We start from the raw sequence: 16,557 nt of genomic DNA, 5'->3' as shown, positions 1-16,557 counted from the left end.
AAGTTTACATTCTAGGGAGAGACTGACAGTAAACATAATAATATCAAACAGGTGATGAGCGCTATGGAAAAAAGAAACAGGGGAGCAGGTAAATAGATAGTGGAGCATGGAGGAGGAAAGGGACTCAGTGAAAAGGTGGGATTCCATTCCCTTGAGGGAGGGAAGTAAACAATCTCCATAATTAAAGAGGGCAGAGGGAACAGCCAGGGCAAAACCTCTGAGGTGGGAGGTGGGTGGGATCTAGGAAGATCAGGGAGACCAATGTGGCTACGGCAGAGAAAAGGGGAGAGAAGAGGTCTCCTGAGAGACAAGGGGTGGCGGGCTTTGTTCTTAGATTAGAAAGTGACAAGAAAAGTGGAGCCTGGACCATGAGAGACCGAAAGGAGGAAAATGTAAAGAGGCATATAGGTTTACTTGGCTATACGAAAGCAGAGCATTCCTGTAAATCGAAGAGCGAAGAATAATCCCCCCACCCCCAACCTCACTTTCCCAAAGTTCCGTTTACGAAAGACCTACATTAGTACCTGTCTTCGCTAATGGAAGGAAATCCGAGGGGCTGCCGCTTTTACGAAAAAACCTATTACTCTACTAATGCAGGTCTTCTGCAAGAGCCCGGATACCAATTTTTCTTTTTTAGCGGCTCTACTAGGTCCCACCCTCTCAACTCGCGACAGCCCAGCGAGGCCCCGCCCCTCATCGGAAAGCTAGCCCATAAGACACGCCTCTCCCACCGTGGTCCCGCCCCCTCCCTGAGTGACAGCTCATGGGGCACGCCCCTCCTACCGTGGTCCCGCTCCCCCCCCCACGGACAGACGGCCCAACGAGGTCCCACCCCCCACCGTGATCCCGCCCCCTCGCGGTGCGACGGCCCAGCGAGGCTCCGTTCCCTCCTCCGTGGTCCCTCTCCCTCTCAGAGTGACAGCCCACAAGGCACGCCTCTCCCGTGCGTCGCTGCGTTCCCGCTCCGGGCCAAAGGCCAGCTAGGCCCATCTCGGTTTTCTGACGAGCCGTTCCGGTCCGCGCCTGGACGACTCCCCACCAGGCCCCGCCCCGCTCAGTGCGACGCAGGGCTGGGCCCCGCCTCTCCCGGCGTGCTCCGGCCCTGCCTGAGAGCTCTGGCGTCTGGGCTCCGCCCGGCCTGCCACACCCAGCGCCCGCCCCGCCCGCCCCGCAGGCCCCGTCCCGCCCCACCCCTCGAGCGTCCACGGTGGTGCCTCCGGGTCGCGCCGGCTCTCGGGCCCGCCTCCGAAGACGTGGAGTGCAGCTGCCGCCGGTACGTGGGGGAGGGGACCGCAGACCCCCTCGCTGTCAGTGGTGTGGAGCCGCGGTCCGTGCGGTGCTGAGCCTGGGCTGCCCGGCGGCGGCGGGGTGTCTCCAGGGAAGCCTCTGGCCGCCCTTCCTTCCCGGGGTACCTCCCAATGCTGGCAGTCCCAGGAATGGGGAAGTGGAACCGGGATGGGCGCAGATGCGGGATGGGGGAGGGAGGACTGAAGGTGCTGGAGAATGGCAGTCGCAGGTGGGGGCTGGGGAGAGCCGAGGTTTGGGGAGGAGGGTTGAGTAATGAAAGAAACGTAGTGAGGCCGAAACCTGGGGCTGGAGTCAGGATGGGGGTTTGGGGTCTTCGGAACTAAGGAGAATGAGGTCGTGGGTGAGGGTGAAAAAGACAGCGAAGCTTATAGAAGGGCGTTTTTTGGAAGGACCAGCTCAGCGGGGCTCAGGATTCACGCTTCCCGGGACAGTCCGGGGAGCAGGGGACGGTTAGGAATATGTCAGAACGAAGTGTGGCTGGAGCGAACTTGCAGGGTCACGCTCTCACATCAGGGTTATTGGGTTTCCAGGCTCTTGACTGGGACATATCGTACATTTTAAGTAATAAATGCAAGTCAGGGGCAGTGCCTGGGACACCTGAGAAATGTGGATGGGACAGAGTTCTCCTATAGGTTGCTTCTGTTTTCCCGGTGCCTTCACAGCGCCAGCCTTGGTGTGCGCTGTCTGCTGCAAAACACTGCTCCAGCAGCCAAGACAGTGTGCGGAGGTTCCGGATTTAAAAATAAGTACAGTTGAGGTTCACTCGGACTGAAAAGCAGTTGTATCCCATTCCCTTAAATCCTGTGGAGTTTAATTTTTAAAAATCTAATCCTGTGGAGTTAAAAAAAATTAAATATTATTTGTCTCCTTTCAATTTGAAGTCACACTAACCTATAGAACTGGATGTTTTCTAAGGGCCTATTCTGTGAGTATGCTAGTTTTCAATTCACTGTGGAAAGTAAACCATATCTGTTCTGACCAGCTATTGCTGAAAGAATTGAAGAATTTCAGGTGAAGAATGAAACTTAAGAGATCTAAAATAATGGAAGGGAGTAGAAAGGGCCTGGTAAATTCTAGTGTGTGCACTTAAAAAAAAAAGCCAGTGAAACTTTTTTTTTCATTGTAGGAACTTGGAAGATTGAGAAAAAATGTAAGGATGAAAATTAAAATCCCATTTAATTTCACCAACCCTGTTAACGTTTGGGTGCAATTCTTCTTAATTCTTTTTGTATTTTATTGTGTATTAAAAGTATGCGTTAATCATTGGGGTCATATTGTTATATTACTTTGCTTTTTTTTTTTTCCCACTTGGCATTTTCCTGGATCATTAAAAATTCTCTTTAAGCATTTTTTTTAAAAGATTTTATTTATTTATTTGACGGAGAGAGACAGAGAGGGAACACAAGCAAGGGGAGTGTGAGAGGGAGAAGCAGGCTTCCCGCCAAGCAGGGAGCCTGATGCAGGGAGCCTGATGCGGGACTCCATGCGGGGCTCCATGAGGGCCTTAATCCCAGGACCCTGGGATCATGACCTGAGCGGAAGGCAGACGCTTAAGGACTGAGCGCCACTCAGGCGCCGCCCCTCCTTAAGCATCTTTTTATTTATTTATTTATTTTTTTAAAGATTTTATTTACTTATTTGACAGAGAGAGAGATAGCCAGCGACAGCGAGAGAGGGAACACAAGCAGGGGGAGTGGGAGAGGAAGAAGCAGGCTCCCAGCAGAGGAGCCTGATGTGGGGCTCGATCCCAGGACTCTGGGATCGCGCCCTGAGCCAGGGGCAGACGCTTTACGACTGAGCCACCCAGGCGCCCCTCCTTAAGCATCTTTTTAAATGGTTGTATGGTCCTCAGATGGATTCATTCTTGTATCACGTGTTAGAGTTTTCGTTTTGTGTCAGGTGCTGTGCTTACAGGTGAGATTCAGTGTTGCTCCAGGTTTTCAGCCGTTATTCCAGCCCAAAATCTTGGCAGTTTGTGGCAAAATAAGAGTAGATAGAAAGTTTGAAGGAGAAGAGGAAATATTGTTGCTTCACTTCATTGGTCAAGGCTCAGTTGGGTGATTCTGTGCCCAAGTGGCCTTCTGTTGGTGCAGCATCTAATTGGGCCTGGGTTTGGGCTGCTGTGGCCAGGCTGTCTTCGATAGATCTTGTCTCACTTCTCCTGCGTCTTCCTGTGGAATCCTGATGCCGCCAGGTTCCCAGGTATAAGAATGGGCCTCAGCCGCTTCCTTACCTTGTCAGTGTCGCTGAGGCACAGAGTGTCAAATTCTAGTGAGGGTGGGTGTGTGCGGTGCTGGTTTTCCACTGTCAAATTTGCCCACATCTTATGTAACACCAAGAGGCAGCTGCCTTAGGTCTCAAGGAAGGAATGTCCCACTTAGGCCAATGCTGCCATGAGGCTTCTTGTTTTCACTACCTTAGACTCACTATTCACGCCATTGGGCCAGCCAACTGGGAGAAGAGGGTTTAGGGCATGCCTGGATTCCGCTGACCAGTTAACTGTAAAGTTGAGTCCTCCTTACCTGTACCTGCTGCATGCAGAACACAGGGGCAGGAATCTCCTAAGGAAAGGGCATCCCAGAGGTGTTCCTATACAGAGACAGAAATTCCCTGAGCGGTAGGTTCCCCTAGGTGGGTTATAGGGACCGGAAGAAGAGAGCACAGGAGGTATAGCAGAGTGGGGAAGGGGCATCTTAGATAACCAGGTGTATAAGTACATTGTGGCTCAATGGATGGCATAAGTGTAGGACAGCTGAAAACCTCAAGCATGAATGGAGCAGAGTTGGTCCTTAAAGGACTGTCACCAACAGTGTTGAATCCTCAAGAGCACTTTATGTACTAGAGCCTTAAAGGGGTCAAGGCTTACCAAGCCCCACTAAAAACCCTTAGTGGGCATTCTCCCCCACCCCCTATCCGCATGGTTCACATTGCTCAGAGCAGTGTCTACATAACACTGGCACTTGTGTTGTCTAATGGACTTGTGGAGCTAAAGCATGCAACTGCACAGTTTGCCCAGGCCAGTGTTTCTTCTAATGACAAGACTGTACAACTGACTTTATTGACTCAGTTCACAAAAAGGAAAAAGAAAAAGATCTTTTTCATATCATTGAAAGAGTACTGGATTTCAGTCCTGTATCTGCCACACTGGTTGTGTGATTTTCGGTCTTGTGAACATGATATAGTGAGGTCACGGGACTAAATGACCCCTAAGGCACCTTGTGCTCTAAAAATTCTATCATTGTGCAGCTCCTCTGTTGCTTTTGGCCATCTCCTTCTGGATAGGAGGGGGTGTGCCTAGGCACTGAGTCCTTTCATTTTATATACTGTTGGACAGAAGGCTTTTTCATTGTTGGTGAACCTTTTCTCCAAACAATCTAAAGTTAGACAACTTCTTTTGTACAAAGTTGGTATGTTTTTAATCTGGGGACTAAAGCAAAATATTATCTTGTATTACACAGTTTTAAAAAGTATCATTTGGCTTTTACTAAAGGCTACATTTAACACTTAGCATTGAAAATGTGGGGCTTCTATACTATTCTATGTACAACTATATATAGTGTATATATAGTTCTATATACAACTGTAAAAGCCATTTTTTTCTAATTATAAAAAACTCTTGCTCATTAAAATTCAAATCAAAAAGAAAAATGTAAAGAAGAAAATAACAATCAGCTTAAATCCTACTACTTAGACATGGCAGTTTGGAGAAATCTATCTGACCAAATCATTGGTGGGACATTTATTAAAACGCACACAGTATAGGGACGCCTCGGTGGCTCAGTTGGTTGAGTGTCTGCCTTCAGCTCAGGTCATGATCCCAGGGTCCTGGGATCCAGTACTGCATCAGGCTCCTTGCTCAGTGGGGAGCCTGCTTCTCCCTCTGCCTGCTGCTCCCCCTGCTTGTGCTCTCTCTCTGACAAAGAAATAGATAAAATCTTAAAAAAAAAAAACAAAAACAAACGCACACAGTATAGACTGAAATGTGAGTGTTTCCACACATGGTTCATGGTATGCGCTCTGGCCTCAGGCCACCAAAGTTTAAATCCCAGTTCTCCTGCTTGTTACTATGTGACATTGGACAAACCTACTTAACCTCTTTGACCTCGTTTTCTCACCTGCTGAATGAAAGTGTTGGAGTTTCTTCTTCAGGGGGTTGGTGTGAGAATTTAATGAGTAGCCCAGTGCTTTGCATGTAGTAGGTCCCCAGCAAAAGTTAGCTAATGTTGTCATTTTGATATTAGTATGGATTGTGTATATCCATAAGTGGGATCATGCTTTGCTTTTTTTTTTTTTTTTTTTTTACTTTACAATGTGTTATGAAATGTTCTCCATGTTAATATAGTTGCATCTGGATCCTAGTATGGATGGTTCTGGTGTGTAGTTGTGACACATTTTATGTATTTAGACAATCTCCTCTTGTTAGACTTTCAGGTTGTAAGTTGTTTCTTTTTTGTTTCTTTGCCATAACTAAAACCCAAAAATAAATAAGAAAGAGTAATGAACTTCCACTATATATGCATTCTATTTTATTATCTCCCTGGCATAAATTCCTAGAAATAACATTGTTGTGTTGAATAGTAGGAGTATTTAATATTGCTTTTCATACTGCCACTCTGCCTTCTGGAAAGGTGATATCAAATTACAACATCTGTCAGCCATATGTGAGAATGCCCAATTTTCTACACCTGTGCCAGAACTGGGTTCTGTCCACCTTTCAACTTCAGCAAATCTGAAAATGGAAGGCATCTTCTACTTATTTTGCATTTAGTTTATTAGTACGTTTGAACATCTTTTCAAAGTGTGTTGGCTGCTTGTATTTCTTCTTTTGTCACTTGTGATTTCAGTTTTTTGTATTTTTTGTTGATTCGTAGGAGCTCTTTAGATATCAGAAATAGCGACACTTTTGTTTGTAATGTATTGGAAATCTTGTTAAGGCTGTCTCAAGTAATGAAAGGCGTATAGTATCTCAAATGAGATTAAATCAGTGTGCAAATATTTATTATGAATCTCTAGCTGGTGCTCATATACATGTTTAGGAAGGAAATCTGCATTTAGTGTCTCAATAAGATTGTTTTATGACCTGGTAATTATGAATAAGGTAGGCCTTTTATTACTGACGTTAGGTAATGCATAATGCCAGAAAACTGCCACCTTTGATGCATGTCCACATGTACCATGCTGAACCCTTGATTGTGCCCTTAACTTAAACATTCTTTCCAACATGCTTCTTTATTTACTCTTTTCCATGTCCCAGGTCAGTGACCTTAGAGTTATCCGAGTACTTTTCCCGAGTTGAAGGGTGTCTGGCTCTCAGCCTCCCTTCCCAGAAAGTTAATCCGCCTCCTCCTGCTGCCCTCCCCAACCCGTTACTGCTATTGTACTCAATCCTTGTGTTAGAATGATTTGGCGCACACTTGCTTCTGCTAAAAGACTGTGAGCTCCCCAGAAGCGAGATGGGGACCTGACTTACTTTTGTGCCTTCAGACTATCACAGCATGGCTCAAAATAAGTACTGCATAAATGTTCGTTGCATTTGGTATTTCCATTTCAAAGTTAATGATGCTTAAGCCTCTGTAGTCTACTGGTAGATTAATCATTTTTCCCAACTTTTTGTTATGAAAAATTTCAGAAGTTCAGGGGAGTTGAAAGATGAAAAACACTCACAATCTTGCCCCCTAAATTCACCTACTAAGATTCATATCACTCTGACATACAGCTAATCCTCTGCTCAGAAACCTGCACTGACTCTTTTCTGGCCACTGGAGCAGATGTGAACTGTAGCATTCCATATCCATAAATGGTCACAGCTCACAAAATGTTGCCCTCTCTGCTTTGGTCAGGCCAGTCTTACTGTTCTTCTCCTATACTGTCTTTATTCTTGCATTATTGATTTTATACATGTTATTTCCCTGTGTAGAACACGCTTCTCTCCCTTTTTTCTTTCTTTCTTTCCTTTTTTTTTTTTTTTTTTAAGATTTTATTTACTTATATGACAGAGAGAGCACCAACAGGGGGAGCAGCCAATGGAGAGGGAGAAGCAGGCTCCTCGCCCGAGTAGGGAGCCTGATGCGGGACTTGATCCCAGGACTCTGGGATCATGACCTGAGGCTAAGGCAGACGCTTAAGTGACTGAGCCACCCAGGCACCCCTCTCCCTTTTTTCTTGATTGAAAACTTTTGCACATTAAGTGTTCTGAGTTCCCACAGCTCTAATTGCTATCTTTTCTCATTCTTTCATTCTGTATAATTCCTGACCACATTATTTTAGCTGTTGGAAGGGGAGTACTGGGTCCTGTTTTGATCTGGTTACCTTCATAGAGCCTAGCATGCTGACTTTTGATTTGGCTCGTATTTTAGAATAGCATTCCTGAAGCATTTGTGCTGTCATGTGAATCCAGGTTGCCCCAAAACTATGCTCTGTTAGAGAAAAACAAAAGCTTATCACTATAAGTCAGATTACACTGGTCTGTTTGATCAGCTTGTCACAAGATCATGGTTCACCCCAAAGAATGGAAAGGTGTTCTATGGTGTTGGGCACTCCTTTTGTGATTATTCCCAAGAATTGATTTGCACTTGCTCTTTGGAGTCATTAAAACTTACATCAAGTACAAAGCTAGAATAAGTAAGTCTAAAGTCTAGGAATTGTCCCTGCTGTGAATCACTGCGTTAAAGAGATTCACATGAAAAACATTTTAGAGAGAGTCCATTAGGCCTTAGTGACTGATGCCAGTTGTGTGTGTGTGTGTGGGGGTGTCCTAGTTGACTTGAGTATTTTTCAAGCTTGGAAATGGAGATAAAGATGATATTCCCAAGAAAGAAAAACTAGGAAAGAAAGCTGGTGCTGGGGATATTAACTCCATACTTAAACATGAATTCAGACTGTGTCAATTCCCTGCTCTTACTTAACTGGTGACTTCCATTGTTTATCTGACAAAGCCCAGTTCCTTTGTAATCAGGGTCCCTCGTTAGATACCTGCTCATTCCCATCCTAGCACTCTGCCCCCCACCCCCCACAGGTAGTGCTGCAGCTATACCTAATCACTTGTATTTCTCTGATTCTGTTGGCTGTTTTTCATTATTATTTTGTAGGGGAATACTATTTCCTTCACTTAGAATGCTATCCAAGTCTTGCCAGCAAACTCCTCTTCATACTCATCCTATGCGAGAGCACATTTTGCACTGCTGTCCTTCCCTTATCTGAATGTCCTCCCTGCTGTGTTCTGAGCTGCTTATGGAAAAGGATGATGTTCCCCCTGACTTCAAATGGGCCGAGCTCACACATGTGCTCTGAACCATTGGTTGAGCCTGTCATATAATCCATCTGGATCATGAAAAATTTTCCTTTTTCTTAGAAGCCAGAATTAGGTATAATTAAGAGAAAATACAATTATGTATGTGTTTATATATTTCTATATATTTCTCTTTTCCATTGTAACCCATGTGCTTTTTATTTTATTTTAATTTCAGCAAGTTTGTGAAAGATGAAAGTGACCTTATCAGCTTTGGATACTTGTGAGAGTTCCTTCACACCTTTGGTGGTCCTAGAACTGGCTCAGGATGTCAAAGAAGAAACCAAAGAATGGCTGAAAAATAGAATTGTCTCTAAAAAGGAAGATGGAGGTAAGTAAAATAAATATAACTCAGACTTAGTCATGATCAGTGAATAAAAATATTTTTTTAAATATGTTTTACAGTTATTTGATATATTTCTAAAGTTAATATCCATTTCTTTGCTCTTTATTATTTTTCTGGACTTGAGAGGAGACCTTAAGTCCACATTAGACTTTAAGCGACCTGAGCGATTTTGTTCACAGCTATAAATGCTGTTCCTGGCACACAGACTGGCACGTAGTACGTCAATATTTATCAAACGAATGAACAAGTATCTGTTGAATGCTCTTTATGGGTCAGTTATGATGCTAAGGGGGAGAGATTAATATGGTCTCTGCCCACAAGGATGTTACTGTCAGTGTAAGGAGACTGAATGCCAATTCCTGGAAATTGAAGTAACAGGTTGAACCCCCCCCCCCAAAAAAAAAAAAACCTTAATGAAAGAGCTGTTACAAAACAATGCATGATACTTAAAAATGAATTGTATGTAAACTAGCTGGAAGAGTAAAGGAAAGATAGAGGTGACACTTGGTGATAGTTTTGGGCTGGAAAGGGATGACTTCATAGAAGCCAAAGCTTAGCCCTCTCCTGAAGGGCAGAAAGGGATCTAGATCGGGTGAGAGGGTGGAGGACATTTTACATGAGCAGACACTTCCTAAAACTATACAAAACAAGAATGGATATGCACTTGCACTTCACCTAAAACTTCACCAAGTCTCCAAACACTGAATAAAACTTAGACTGTTTTTAATGAAGATTTTGACTGTGAATGGAAATGCTTTTCTTTATAATAAAACCTTGAATCGAAGTGGAATTTTTAATTTTTTGCAAACAACTGAACCAAAAGAAAACTTAAAAACAAGAGTACCTTCTTCCTGAAATCTGAGGTGTTTCACTGGGTTGGAGTCCCTTCTTTAAAATTCCTGTGATGGAAGAACATTTGTAATGCCTAAGAGTGAGGGACTCCAGTGTATTCCCAGTCTTCTCTGCTCACTGTGTGGCTTCAGCAGAGAGACACAAGGATGGGGTGGGGGTAGGCATCTTTCTACACTGCTGGGAAATAATGAAAAGAACATTCCAAAAGAGTATTCTGATCTTTCAGGTAAAGGTAGTGGACTTAACACTCATATTTACTTTTACTGTCTTTCAAACATCTACTGAAATGACAATAAAAGGATTTTTTAAAAAAGATAAAAGTCCAGTTTGACAAAGAAGAAAGGAAAGAATATAACAGCAGCACCATTTTGGAAGCTAGAAAACAGGTGGATGAGTGGTAAATAACTTCTCAGACTTGAAAAAGTCAAAGCCGAAGTTGGCAGGGGTACAAATTGAGGTGCAGTTTGGTTTACACCACAGAATACTCCTAAAGACTTAGGTATTAGTGACGTTGGGGGCTTATGGAGGTGTAAATAAGTGGTACCAAGAAAAAGAAAAAAGAATTGACCGAGATTCATTTAAGAAATAGATCCCCTGATCCCTTCTGTATTCTACCATCATAGCAGAAGACAAAATTTTCTCTGCAGTGGGTCAGATGCTTGGATTTTGGCATGGAGGCTTTATGCACAGTTGAAAATAGAGATTCTGTACTGAGAATAGGATAACAACTGACTGTTGTTACCCCATCCTCCGGCCCACCAACCTCATACCTAATTTAGTTTCCAAAATGTTAGCAGCTAGATTCAAATCATCTAGGAAGCAGATTGAATAATCTTTTTTGGGGGAGTCTGATCAAAAACAACATAACCAAAGGTTCAGAAATCAGAGAGTTGCCCATGGAAAACAACCTGGCCAGATGACTATGCATTAAAGGCTATATCCTTAATGAGCTCCATCTAAGCCTTCAGAACTTTACAGCCTCCTAGAGTCCCTTTCTTACTTAAACATGCACATATCATAAAAGATCACCAAACACGTGAGAAAAATCCCTGACATGAAAGAGAAAGCTAAAACTAAACAAACAGATAAAAACAGCAAACTCTGCAGAAGAAGAAAACCAAGAGAAAATTTACAACTCAACTCTCAGTTATGAGAAGGTGGGACAGACATTCAATAAATCAAGAGTTGGATACTGTAAAATACTCATTTAGGAAAAAAAGCTCATATAAAGTAGAAGTATGAAAGCAAAATTTAAAAACTTGGTAAAAGAGTTGGAAGATAATTTTGATAAAACCTCCCAGAAAGTAGAGCAAAAGGTACAGAACTGGGAACTTTGACAGAGAAAAAGTAAGGAAGTTAGAGAACTAGTCTAGGAGGTACACATCTGAATAAAAGGAGTTCTAGAAAGGGAACAGAGAAAAAGAAGAAGAAATCATCAAAGGAAAACTCAAGGCTGATGAGATGCTTTTTCGGATGGAAAGGGCCCACCCAGTGCCCTGCAGTGTAGATGAAAATGGCTTACTATTGGAATGTTCTGGAACCATGGGAATGGAGAAGATACTACAGACTTCAAGAAAGAGAGACAGTAGGTCACACATAAGGGATCAGACTTCTGAGCAGCAACACAGAAAGCTAGAAGGCGTTTTCCAAAGGAAATCAACTTACTTGTAATTCTTATTTATTTGGAAGATAGATTTAAATTGTTAATATATTTTCCTTGTATCAAACTAGAAACAATACTTATTTAGAAAGTTTTCATTTTTGAAACGTTTCTAAGATTGTGCTTATCTTTGTTTTTGAAGGTGCCCAGCTTTTATTTAGACCACTATTAAATAAATATGAGAAAGAAACACTAGAAAATCAGAACTTATATCTTGTTGGTGCCTCCAATATTACGTTGTTACTGGGTGCAGAAGCAATAGGTTTGGTAAAAGAATGTAATGATAACACTATGAGAGCCTTCACGTATGGAACCCGACATAACTTCAAAGATTTTAATGGTGAGTCCCAAGATTGTTTATATCAGAATCAATTTATCTCAAAAATAAGTTTTTGATGCATAGATCAGGCTGTGTGGGACATATGCTTTCTCACGGTTATTTGACAATGTCCTTGTAAAGCAAAAGCAGCCTTAGACCATAAGAAATGAATGGGTGAAGCTTTGTTCCACTAAAATTTGCTTATAAAATACGGTCCATGGGCCTTACTTTGTGACCCCTGGAATAGATGAACATAAATTATTGTTACACATGTAACTTATTTATATTTTTCTATTCTAATTCTCAGAATGTTGAATATTCACTAGCTTGATACAGAAAAATCTTATAATGAGAAATGCAGTAGTAGTTCAGAATTGTAGAATTGCCATTTTCTGGTAGGATAACTGGTTCTCTTGGTCTCACAGGGGGTCCAGAAGAGAATGGTTTCTGGAAAGAACTGAGAAGGCCAGGGTGGCTATGATGTCAGAGTGGGAGTTTGGTTTCAATTCCTGCCAGGGCTTTTAGAGTTAGTAGAAGATGTGATGTTAGGCTTTTTCAGACTCACTCTGGATTTTTATATCTTAGTGCATAAATGATAATGATAAAATTCACCTTATTTAAGAGGATTGACTTGGCAAAAAAAAAAAATACTGTTTTCTTTCTTTTTTTTTTTAAAGATTTTATTTATTAGAGAGAGAGAGAGAGAGCACAGTGGGGGGTGAGGAGGGGCAGAGGAAGAGGGAGAAGTAGGCTCTCCCCTGAGCAGGCAGCCTGATGCAGGACTCCATCCCAGGATCCTGGGAGCATGACCCGAGCTGAAGGTAGGCACTTAACCGACTGAGCCACTCAGGTGCCTGAACAATACTGTTTTCTTATCAGACTATCTTCTCCCTCATTTATGGGAGGGATGTTAACTCCAGAAGGGAAGGGCTTGCGCTTGCGAGTTTGGAGGAGGAGAATTTGTCATACAGCCAAACTTCAGTTAGAAGAGTGTTAGAATTAAAGAGCATGTTGCCTTTTGCTCATTGGTATTAGATGAGATCAAGCAAGTATCTGCCATTTAGATGTTTGTACTATATTATATAAGAACTAGTACTGTAGTCCCCCCTCCTTAGTGGTGGGGGGGCTATATTCCCAGACTCCCAGTGGATGCCTGAAGTAGCAGATAGTACTGGATCCTGTATATGCTGTTTTCCTATGCGCACATCCCTGTGATAAAGCTTAATTTGTAAACTAGGCACAGTAAGAGATTAACAATAACAATAATAAAATAGAACAGTGATAACAATCTACTGTAATAAAAATTCTGCAAATGTGGTCTCTTTCTCTCTCAAAGCATCTTATTTTACTGTATGCACCCTTCTTCTTGTGATGATGTGCTGATGAGATGAGGTGAGGTGAATGACCTAGACATTGCAACATAGTGTTGGGCTACAACTGACCTTCTGACGATAGGTGAGAGGGAGGGGATCATCCACTTCTGGACTATGATTCATGCGGGTAACTAACTGCCCAGAAAGCAAAACTGCAGATAAGGGGAACCATTGTACAGTGATTGAAGAATTGTATTATGTGAAGGCAAAGCAATATTTTTATTCTTATAGAATATCTAAGGTGCTTTATGTTCTGTTTAATTTAGCAGTTTTATACTTTGCTTACTCCTTATTTATTGTTTATATCATCATTTCTATAATTCCAAGTTACTTGGATAGTATTAATTTTATTTTGGCTATTACTGAGAAAATAACTGGAAATTTTTATGTTCATTTAGATGACAATGATGACTTCCTTACAATGGCAGAATGTCAATTCATTATCAAACATGAGCTTGAAAATCTTAGAGCCAGAGATGAAAAGATGATCCCTGGTTACCCGCAAGCAAAGTTGTATCCCGGAAAATCATTATGTAAGTCATTGTATCAACCAGCTTCATGAATACACATTCTAATGCAATTATCTTCTCTTAGTAGACATGAATAACAACTTAGAAAGGCTTTTTTTTCTCTTACTGAAAGATACATAGAACTTTACAATAACTTATTTTTTCATGAACATATCTTTTGCTACTAGGCTTCCTTATATTGTACCTTTAGATCAAAATCTTCTGTATGGTTCACTACTTATTTATTGAGGTCTCACAGCATTCAGTTAGCTTAAAATTGGGTGTGAATACATATATGTATTACTCATGTTAAGATTAGCGGAGTTTACTTTATGGCCAGACACTTCCTCTAGGGAGCCTGGGGAGGAATGAAAACAGGAGCCATCGTCTTTTCCTGGAGCCCTCTTTCCATCTGCTCTCATCTCAGTGAGTGAGAACTTGGGAGCAAGGCTTAGAAAGAGTCACAAAGTGACGTAATACCTGAATGCAAATCAGTCTGCAACTTCGTGATTTTGTGTCATTCCATCTGAGTGAGAATACTAGTTTGCAGATGAAAGTCCTCACTACAGTGTGTAATTCCAAGTTTGCCTCAGAACCCCCCAGATGGTGGCAAGGCCTCAGAGCATTTTTGCTGCCCAATGCACTTTAAACATATAAGCCGCTGTGTTCTCTAGGTAGTCTTCACCCCCCCCCACCACCGCCCCAAGCCCCGGGAGGACAGATGCCTGAGAACCAGTGGATTGCCTTTTACTTTGTTGATACTGTCTTTTGATACATAAAATTTTAAAATTTTCATGAAGTCCAACTTACCTATTTTTTTCTTTTTGCCTGTACCCTTTGGTGTCATATCTAAGAAATTATTGCCAATGTCATGAAGCTTTTCCTCTATATTTTCTTCTAGGAGTTTTATAGTTCTGGGTCATATACGTAGGTCTTTAATCCATTTTGAATTAACTTTTGTCTATGGTGTTAGGTAAGGGTTCAGTTTCTTTTTTTCTTTTTCTTTTTAAGGTTTCAGTTTCAGTCTTTTGCATGTGGATATCCAGTTTTCCCAGTACCATTTGTTGAAAAGACTGCCCTTTCCCCATTGAATGACCTCAGTACCTTTGTCATAAATCACTTTACCATATATGTGAAGGTTTGTTTCTGGCCTCTGTTCTATTACATTGGTCTATATGTCTGGATGCCAGTACCACATTGTTTTGGTTCCTGCGGCTTTGTGGTCATTTTTAAAAAAAGATTTTAGTTATTTATTTGAGAGAGAGAGAGAGAGAATGAGCCTAAGCCAGGAGAGGGGCCAATGGGGAGGGAGAAGAAGAGGGAGAGAATCTCAAGCAGACTCCATGCTGGGCGTGGAGCATAATGTGGGGCTTGATCTCATGACCTTGAGCCAAGCCAAAATCAAGAGTCGGCTGCTTAACCCACTTAGCCACCCAGCACCTCAGCTTTATGGTAAGTTTTAAAATCAGGAATTTTTTTCTTCTTTTTCAGGATTGTTTTGGCTACTTGAAGTACCGTGAAATTCCATATGAATTTTATGATGGGTTTTTCTATTTTTGCAAAAGGCTTCAATGGGTATTTGATAGAGATTACAGTGAATCTATAGATTGCTTTGGGTAGTATTGACATTTTAACAATGTTAAGTCCTGTGAGCATGGGATGTATTTCCATTTATTTATGTCTTATTTCATTTAGCATTGTTTTGTAGTTTTTCATTGTGTGAATCTTTTATGTCTTTAGTTAATTTCTAAGTATTTTATTTTTTGTGATGCTATTATAAATGGGATTGTTTCCATAATTACCTTTTCAGATAGTTCATTGTTAGTTTATAGAAATGCAACTTGTTTTTGTTTATTGATTTTGTATCCTGCTACTTTGCTGAATTCATCTATTAGCTATGACAGTGTTTTTGCAGAAAAGTTAGGGTTTTCTACATAAAATATAATATCACTTGTCAACAGAGATAATTTTACTTCTTCCTTTCTAAATTAGATGCTTTTTATTTCTTCTCTGGTTGTTTGGACTAGAACTCCCAATTCTATGTTGAATGGAAGTGGTGAAAGTGGGCATCTTTGTCTTATTCCTAATATAAAGGAAAAGTCAGTCTTTCACCATTCACTGTGTTTGCTGTGGGCTTTTCCCAGATGGATTTTATTATGTTGAGGTAGTTTCCTTCTATTCCTAGTTCGTTGAGTGTTTTTTATCATAAAAGTGGTGAATTTTATTAAATGCTTTTTCTGCATCAAGTAGATCATATGGTCCCCCCCCTTCTTTCTGTTAATATGGTGTGTTACAGTTGACTGGTTTTTTACTTGAACTATCTTTGCATTCCAGGAATAAATTCCACTTGCTTGCTGTAGGATCTTTTTACTGTGTGGCTAAATTGAGTTTGCTAGTATTTTGTTGAATATTTTTGCATCATTGTTCATAAGGGATGTTGGCCTGTAGTTTTCTTGTAGTGTTGTTGTCTGGCTTTGTATCAGGGTAATGCTGTCCTCATAGAATGAGTTAACAGTGGTCCTCATCAATTTTGGGGGAAAGTTTGAGAAGGATTGGTGTTAGTTCTTTAAATATTTGGTAAAATTCACCAACGACGTTGTCAGGTCCAGGGTTTTTCTTTTCAGTGTCCTTAGTAATTCGGTCTCCTTACTAATTATAGACCTATTCAGATTTTCTTCTGACTTATGGTAGGTTTTCACTGTAGGTTTTGTGTTTCTAGGAATTTGTCCATTTCATGTGGGTTATCTAGTTTGTTGTTAGACAGTTGTTAATAGCACTCTCTTACAATCCTTTTTATTTCTGGAGAATTGGTAATAATGTCCCCATTTCTATTTCTGATATTAGTAAGTTAAATCTTCTCTGGTTTTTTCTTAGTTCATCTACCTAAGTATTTGTCAATTTT

The 16,557-nt window shown here is 41.4% G+C and overlaps 1 protein-coding gene across 6 annotated transcripts in view; it reads left to right on the top strand.

Annotated features, from left to right (window-relative positions):
- The first annotated feature begins 1,088 nt into the window (after positions 1-1,088).
- ANO10 (anoctamin 10) overlaps positions 1,089-16,557 on the top strand; it is a 226,192-nt gene continuing 210,723 nt past the window's right edge. For 5 of the 6 annotated variants that reach the window (XM_026496646.4, XM_026496645.4, XM_048216255.2 and 2 more), the window contains exons 1-4: positions 1,089-1,273; positions 8,775-8,927; positions 11,597-11,794; positions 13,545-13,679. In XM_026496646.4, coding sequence (XP_026352431.1) covers positions 8,789-8,927; positions 11,597-11,794; positions 13,545-13,679 — 472 coding nt within the window. In that variant the 5' untranslated portion in view covers positions 1,089-1,273; positions 8,775-8,788. The remainder of the gene's footprint in view (positions 1,274-8,774; positions 8,928-11,596; positions 11,795-13,544; positions 13,680-16,557) is intronic. The other variant, XM_048216256.2, reaches the window with a different exon arrangement.

The sequence above is a fragment of the Ursus arctos genome, unplaced genomic scaffold (genome assembly GCF_023065955.2).
Source record: "Ursus arctos isolate Adak ecotype North America unplaced genomic scaffold, UrsArc2.0 scaffold_20, whole genome shotgun sequence".
NCBI classification, from domain to species: domain Eukaryota; kingdom Metazoa; phylum Chordata; class Mammalia; order Carnivora; family Ursidae; genus Ursus; species Ursus arctos.
The sequence above is the reverse complement of the archived record's forward strand: the minus strand, read 5'-3'. Positions and strand labels throughout refer to the sequence as shown.